The sequence below is a fragment of the Gekko japonicus genome, unplaced genomic scaffold (genome assembly GCF_001447785.1).
Source record: "Gekko japonicus isolate JY-2015 unplaced genomic scaffold, Gekko_japonicus_V1.1 scaffold252, whole genome shotgun sequence".
Lineage (NCBI taxonomy): Eukaryota > Metazoa > Chordata > Lepidosauria > Squamata > Gekkonidae > Gekko > Gekko japonicus.
In genome coordinates, this window is record NW_015163612.1 from 1020717 (window position 1) to 1028988 (window position 8272).

Sequence of the window (8272 nt, forward strand, 5' to 3'; positions counted from 1 at the left end):
AACAGCTGTTTAAATAATAACCACAGAGAAAACTATTATCCTAAAGTGGCACAGCGGCTTGGAAAGTGGCAAGAACTTTTACTGTGAAAGATTTTCGCTACTACCAATCAGGAGGACAAATGTGCACACACACAGGATAAACTTGTACATTTGTACAAGTTTAACTGTATGCCAAGACAGGGAACATGTGGTCCAGTGCTTCTTGTTTTTTTCCTAGAATTTGTGTCCTGGATTTAGTTTTACCTCTTTTTATAGCTTGTCTATGAACATGCAGGTAGGTTTTCAGAAATGCGATAACGACATTTGCATATGATCTCTTGACAAATTCTACAGTGAAATAAACGCCTCGAAATAAATGGCTAAGGGCATATACTCCTGCACAGCTCCTTTCATTTCTGCATGGCTTCCACAGGATAACATGCCAGAGGATTGCATTTTGAGCTGTCATAGGTACTCATGTCTACAATTGTTCATGTTGCTATAAATCTTCAGATCAATTTCAAGCATTTAAGGCTGCAGTCAGTATATACTGACTTGGGGGAAAACCCTGTCGAGGTCAGCGGTATTTAATTCTGAGTAAACATATGTTACATCTCTTGTGCATCTGTTTTACACTGTAAGGTTTGCACAAAAGTTGTGAATGCAGGATACAATGCAGAGTAGCCAATGCAAGACTTAAAGTCATTTTATGATTTTGAAGCACAAAGGATTTAAGCCACACATGTGAAAGTATTCACAAAGTTTGATCTTGTGCCATTTGCTTGGAAGTAATCCTGCTTGGTTTTCGTGGGTTTTGAAAAAGTGTACATGGGATTGTAGCCTTAGTTCCCCCCACACACACACACATTTTTCTGATGCAGACTAGCATAGGGACTCTTCTAGAATCTAGAAAAGAGCAGAAACAAAATTAGTCCAACCTGCACTGTCTGCAGTATTCTAAACTTGTTGGTGACACATCTTTTCTTAAGGGAACAAACTCCAGATCAAAGCAGATCTCTTTAAATGCTTAACCTATCCTGTTGTACTCATAATCATCATCCAGTTGATTAAAGAATGCTAAGTAATTGAGGAAGAGCAGTGGGCAACCATGTGGAAAACTGTTAAGTATATGAAAGCGGTCGCGTATAAAGAAAATGTATATAAAATGTTCCATAGATGGCATTGGGCACCCGTTAAGTTGGCCAAATGTTACAGGGGGTATTCTGATAAATGCTGGAAATGTAAAAGCTGTAAAGGAACATTTTACCATATGTGGTGGGATTGTAACATGGCACAAAGATTCTGGAGAATGGTTAGAAAAGTACTCCAAGAAAGTTTAGGCATTAATGTAGCACTGAAACCAGGAATATACCTGCTTAATATGATTCCAAATGGCTACAATAAACAGGACGCATATCTAATTAGTTATATTATAACTGCAGCCAGATTGTTATTAGCACAAAACTGGAAATCGGAAAGCTTACCTACTAAAGCAGAGTTGGTAAATAAAATATTAGATCTAGCCAGAATGGATGATCTAAGTTTAAAGTTGCAAAATAAAAATGAGAGGGTACACAAAAGGAGATGGAATAAGATATATAAATGGATAGAACTTCAAACAGAAATGTAATTAGAAAAGATATTTCCTGTATTTGCAATAGTGAATGATATTTTACTTACAGATGAGGTTACTAACTGAAAATATCTGACTCTGATCTGTAAATAAGATGATGAACTGCGGATATGTATATCCTTTTATTTTAAACAATAAAAAAAATTTAAACCCAAAAAAAAAAAGAAAAAAAAAGAATGCTAAGTAGGTTTTTACCCCACACACAAAATTCTCCACCACTGGATGAAGATTCTAATGCTCATTAGTGATTATGATGGGGTTTGAGTGGACATTATGAGGGGGCCAGTGATTACTCTGAATTTAACACTATAATTTTGAACAAAAGTGTGATCTTGTGAATGTTGCATTATGTTATTGTTGTTCAGTCACACAGTCGAGTCCGACTCTTCGCGACCCCATGGACCAGATCACGCCAGGCCTTTCTGTCTTCCGCTGTCCTCTGAAGTTTGCTCAATTTCATGTTCGTTGCATCTATGACACTGTCCAACCATCTCATCCTTTGCCGTCCCCATCTTCTTTGACCTTCAATCTTTCTCAGCGTCAGGGTCTTCTCCAGTGAGTGCTCCCTTCTCATTTGGTGGCCAAAGTATTTGAGCTCCAGTTTCATTATCTGGCCTTCCAGGGAACAGTCAGGGTTGATTTCTTTTAGGATTGACTGATTTGATCTTCTTGCAGTCCAAGGGACTCTCAAGAGTCTTCTCCAGCACCATAGTTCAAAAGAATCTATTCTTCGGCGCTCGGCCTTCCTTATAGTCCAACTCTCGCAGCCATACATGACTACTGAAAGACTATTGAAAGAGGTAGTCAATCTTTAAAGGTACAATTGTGGTCTTAGGGTACTGTCTCAGTGATGATCTGGTTCTTATAGATCCACATGGGTCAATGCAGGGGTAATTCATGAGGACAACCAGATGGATTTCACCTAGAGAACTTGATCTTTTCCCCAGCAATCTTAATTGCATTATACACTCAAATTATTCATGTAAGTACCTACTGGAGCTCACAAATATTTAGCCTGCTCTCTAATTCCATGGCCATGTAGTTAGGAAGTCAATGCCTGAGCATGTGCAACCCACATTCTCCCTATAACAATAACATAGGCCAAAGGTCTCAGATTCTTAGACTTCCTAGCAGGCACCTAGCAGGCTTGGCACCTTGAACATTCATTTGAGAACCCAAATACCATTACTATTAAGAGGGATTCAGCTCAGTTCTCTGCATGGTGCATGTTCAGTCAAGATCACTTGTTATACAGATTTGTCTTTCCTCTTCACCACAGATGCTAATTGGCAGGGAAGATGAAAATGACAGATGCAGGAAGCACTTTTGAAACATCTCTAATAAATGTCCACATGCTTTTTTCTGTGAAGTACCTAGATAGAAGAGACCTTCTGGCAATGGAGCCTACCACGCGGGTACTGAACATCTGTACTACACTTTTAAACTTTAATCACTCATAATTATAGCCAGGGCTCTAGTCGGGGGGGAGCTCTCAGGTACGGAGCTCCGGAAGAGAACCTCTAGGGGGCGGGGCGGTCACGTGGTGAAGCCCCGCCCCCTTCTTTACCCCGCCCTCTGCTTCGATCCTCATTCCGTTTGGGAATGAGGATGAAGCAGGAGGGTAAGTAGCCGGGCCTTCTGACACACTTCCGGTGATGTCAGGGGGTGTGGCCTTCTGTCACTTCCGGTGATGTCAGGGGGCGTGGCATATGCAAATAAGTTATGCTAATGAGTTATGCTAATGAGCTCCGGCAGCTCTTTTTCTACAACAAGACCCCTGATTATAGCAATAATATTTATAACTGTCTTGCGCTGCCTCTCCTTTCTCTGAAGGGATTATCACAGTAATTTTCACAGGATTCTCAGGCCTTTCGCTTGACTGCCGTTTCCTGGTTCTCCGGGAGCAGTTTTGACGATTTAACTGGAAATCCAGAAATGTGATGCGCGGGACGAACCGGCGCGGGGCTTGAGGCACGCCGGACAGGACAGGGGGCGCCCTGTTGCCTGGCGGCGGCCCTCCACTATGACGCTCGCGGGCGGTGACTGTGCTGCGCGAGGCGCCGCGGGGCAGGCCACTTCGGCCATGAGGCGGCAACAGCAGCGGCGTCGGCCGCGCCGGGGGTCGGGCCAGGGTCTCGGGGCGGAGCGGGGGTGGCGCGTCTCCCCGAGCGACCGAGGCGCGCCCAGCACCAACGAGGGCGGAAAGAAGGCGGCCGCCGCGTCCTGCCACAGCTTGTCCGGCGCCGAGTCCCAGCACGAGATGAGGCGGCTGAGGAGCCCCAGCCGCTTCTCCCCGCCGCCGCGCGGGTTCACCGACCCCTACAGCTCGGAGCCCGAGGCGGCGGGGGGCGAAGGCTGCTTGGAACGCCAGGCCCTGTCGCAAATGTACCGCGACGAAGCGCGAACGGTGGTTCCGCGCAAGGGCAAGAGCGGGACGAACTCGCAGCAACGCAGCAAAACCCACCGCGCCGCCTCCGCCCACCCGCGCCGCTTGGCCGCGTGGCCGCAGCACCACCCGGCCCCGGCGGGCGAAGGCTGCGCCACCCCTTGCACCACCTCCTGCACCACCCTGTATGGCGGGGAATTCCAAGCCCACCCGGAGCCCCCCAGCCGCTCCCCGGCGGGAAGGGGCACGCGCGTGGAGGAGCTGCTCCGGGATGACCAGTGGGCCAGCCCTGTGCCCAGGCCGGGCGAGTATGGCACCGATTTCCCCACCGACGCCAGCAAGCCGCCCTCCATCTGCCCCTCTTCCTTCTCCTTCTCCCAGCTGGACAAGCCCAACCTAAAGTTGCCCAAGAAGGAGCTCAAGCGAGGAAATTGGCAGGAGCCCTGCGAGAGCAGCCCCAGTATAACAGACCTCATGCACTCCTTGGCTAGACCCTATGAGGACGAGGAGACACAAGCATACCTCGGTCGTGACCCAAATGGCCAGCACCACCGCCACTACTACCACCATCACCATAAGTCCCGGAAAGGAGACACCCAGATCAACCACCAAGATTTCACTGACAAGAGATATGAGGACTTGATTCCTGAAAGAGACAAAAAAATTGCGGCTCTGATGTTGGCCAGGCACCAGGAAGAGGAAGACTTGAAGGACAAGCAGCTCCAGACCTCTGAGGCTTGGGAACAGATGAAGCGGAAAGAGAGGAAACACAAAGCACGGATGGAGAAGGAGAGACAGTACCAGCTGGCAGAAAGTCTAGAGCAGTGGCAACGGGAACGGGATCAAAGGAAAGCCAAGCTCAGATTGGAAGAACAACAGCTGTTGGCGGCCAGAGAGAAGGAAATGATGTTACGTGACAAAAAGTGGAAAAAAATGACCAAAGAGCAGGAGAGCAGGCGGAGGATAAAACTTGACAATAATAAACTTCAGGCTGACTATAAGAAACGTTGTCAGGAAAGGCAGCTCTGGGACAAAAGTTTAAATGAGAGGAATGCTAAGGAGCGCGCCTCTCATTTGTATAAGGAGCAGATGCTGCAGGCCCTGGAGAGGAGGCTGATGAAGGAAATGGAAAAGAAAAGGAAGAGAGCAGATATGAACAAATACAAAAAAGCCAGACACATGCACATGAAGGAACAGGTGGACGACAAAGTGAAAGCCGAGGAGCTCTACAAAAGGCTCTGTATTGAACAGAAGCTCCAGAGGTCTCAAGAAATCCTGGAGCAGCTGCTTGAAGAAAGAAACAGAGAATTAAAAGAAAAATCTTTCAAGGAAGAAGAACAAGGCTTGATAGCAAAGGTTAGAGCAAAAGAGACGGAGGAAGAAAAGAGAAGGCGCAAGGAGATGTTGCTGCAGATAGCCGAGATGAAGATCCAGCAAGCCAAAGAAATCGTGAACAGAAATACCCAAAACAGAGTACAACGTGCGAGAGAAATTAACTTTGTGAAAGAAAGAAACCATCACTGCCGCAAACAGAAGCTTGATGATGATGAGAAATGTCATCTGCGGGAAATTCAAGAAGCCATAAGAAGGAAAGATCAGAAAAGCAACCAGATTCTAAGGGACAAGGAGACAGCTATTGAGGAATCTCGGAGAATAGCCAAAGCATCCTATGACCTGAGAGAAAAAATGAGAGATCTGATAAATCGTGGTTCATTTGATCAGATGGCTTTTGATGCCCATCGCCATGCGAGTCTCCTGAAGGGTCTCTAGTAAAGTTTAAGAACACATTCCAGACTCTGTTGTGCAAGAAAAAAGATGGTTGTAGTGTGTTCATTTTGTAGAATTCTGCATTGCTGTAGACTAAAGTGGTTTCAGCCTTAATTACTGTTTGACTCATAAGTGTTTGTAAGGATTATGGTTTAAAGGAGCTGCGGTGGCTCAAGTGGTTTAGACGCTGAACTGCAGGCTGTGGAAGGTCAGTAGTTCAGCAGTTCAAGACCCGAGTGTGCCGCATGATGGAGTGAGCTCCCGTCTCTAGTTCCAGCTCCTGCCAACCTAGCAGTTTGAAAGCAAGAAATTGCAGTTAGATAAATAGGTACCACTTCAGTGGGAAGGTAACAGCGTTCCGTGCGCCTTGGTGTTTAGTCATGCCAGCCACATGACCACGGAAACGTCTTCGGACAGCGCTGGCTCCTCCGCTTTGAAACGGAGATGAGCACCGCAACCCTAGAGTCGGATTCGACTGGCTTTCGAGCAAGGGAACCTTTACCTTTTGTTATACACATACATGATTGCCTATGTAATACGACTCTGCATAGAAAATGTTGAACCTTAGCTACCTACTATGCTGTACAGCCAGTGGAATGTAGCTTTGCAGTCTTGAATATAACTTGTGGCTCAGTGATAGAGCATCTGCTTGGCATACAGAAGGTCCCAGGTTCAATCTCTGGCATCTCCAGTTTAAAGGATGAAGTAGTAGGTGATGTGTAAGAGAGCCACTGCTAGTCTAAACAGATAGTGCTGACCTTGGTGGGACTGATAATCTGATTCAGTATAAGGCAACTTTGTGTGTTGTCTTTTTGGTTTTTAAATAGATTTTACAATGAATGTCTGAAGTTTTTCAAGAATTAAGAGTACTGAAGGGTATATACAAACAAATTAGTGTTACAGATACTTCAAGCCTAAGGATGCAATAGTCAACCATATATGAAGACTAAAATTATATTTAAAGATATTCCAATAAATTATTTATAATATATATATATAAATTAGGCTTCTAGCCCACCTTCCTTTGTAAAACAGGGCTCAGGGCAGTATACAGAAATAAAAAACACATTCATAAATTTGCCAACAAAAACAATAAAAATACAATGAAAATTATCTAAATGAATACTGTTTTACAACTGAATAACTTAAGCAATCTTTTTCACACCTCGTCTATTCACAAATCTGATTTTTCTCAGGGGACTTTATGAGCAGCTGGTGTGCTGGATTATAGCAGTGGTTTGGCAAACATGAGTATCCTGTTTAAGCCTGTGGCAGTGTTGTCAATTTTAAGTTTAAAATGTACTGAAATGAGAAACATTTTATTAATGGAGTTACTAAGAACAAATAATGTATCATGGCTGCGGTCACACGCAACATTAGCCACGCAAGAGATATGGAAGACAAGCGGAGTTTCCGGTCGCGATCTCACCAGCACATCTGGGAAGCGTAGCGCTTCCGTGGCACAACTGAGGCTTCCTGCCGAAAAAGCGCAGCAAAAAACTAGTACCTTGGAGGTACTAGTTTCCAGAAACTGCGGGGCAAGGGCGGGCGTCTGATCGCGTTTCCGGTGGTATCCGGCGCCCGCCCATGTCCCCTTGCGGAAAAGGGTTTTTTTCCCCTCACGTCTCCGTGGATGCGCACACGCACCCAACGGAGCATGTGCATTCGTAGTGTACACAAAAAAAGAAAACCAGTTTGCCGCGCCGCGCGCTTCTTCATTGCGCGCAGGCGTGTGTTGTGATCGGCACCTCTCCCTTGCCATGGAACCTCCACAGTACCTCCACAGAACCTCCACAGTAGGTCTGATCGCTTTACTGCATGTTAGTTTGCCCCGGGGCAAACAGCCACACTTCTCTGCAGTTTCCTGCCCGTGTGACAGGGGCCCATATAAGGTATTTCAAAATAAAGATCAATACTTTTTCAAACTTCCTAAAGTAGGAATTGAGTTACTTGATGTTCATATAATGTTATGGGTTGATCTTTGGTTTATGGCAAACTTTATAAACACATTGAATTAGTATTTTCCCCTTCGCTCCCTATAATCAAACGCTTTGAAAAACTAGTGAGCATGTGGAGTGATACTTGGTTTGTTTGTTGATTGGAGAGAGTAAGATGAGGCAGCAGTTAGGAAAGTGATGTCTCTGATCACCTGACTCCCATTGGCTCAAAACTTTCCTTCACACATTCAAACTATGACTGAACATTTCAAAGCATTCTACAAAAGTTTATACTCACAAGTAGATAGTGTAATAAAAAGGGTTGTGTTACTTTCATTCCCTTTCCATTTCAGCTCTATCCTAAACATGAAGGGATTTATTTGGGCATACATTTCTTTTTATTTGAAATGTTAGCTACATGCATCTCTTTAAAATTGTTGACAATATTTAATAACTAAAATGTATCTCACAAACACCTGCCCATTTCATTCCTCACACTTCCGCCTAATAGGGGAAATAAGTTGCATGCCTTGGAAACGGTGTAAGTAAAAGTATCAGAAAGGTAGATTT

The 8272-nt window shown here is 45.1% G+C and overlaps 1 protein-coding gene across 1 annotated transcript; it reads left to right on the plus strand.

The window, feature by feature from the left end:
* The first annotated feature begins 3635 nt into the window (after window positions 1–3635).
* On the plus strand, window positions 3636–5768 carry CCDC185 (coiled-coil domain containing 185). The gene has a single exon (XM_015407345.1). It carries the CDS (start codon window positions 3636–3638, stop codon window positions 5766–5768), a length of 2133 nt encoding a protein of 710 aa, XP_015262831.1.
* The last annotated feature ends 2504 nt before the right edge of the window (window positions 5769–8272 follow it).

What these genes read in the sequence shown, in the direction of transcription:
- CCDC185 (XM_015407345.1), top strand. Translation starts at nt 3,636, where the DNA reads ATGACGCTCGCGGGCGGTGACTGTGCTGCGCGAGGCGCCGCGGGGCAG.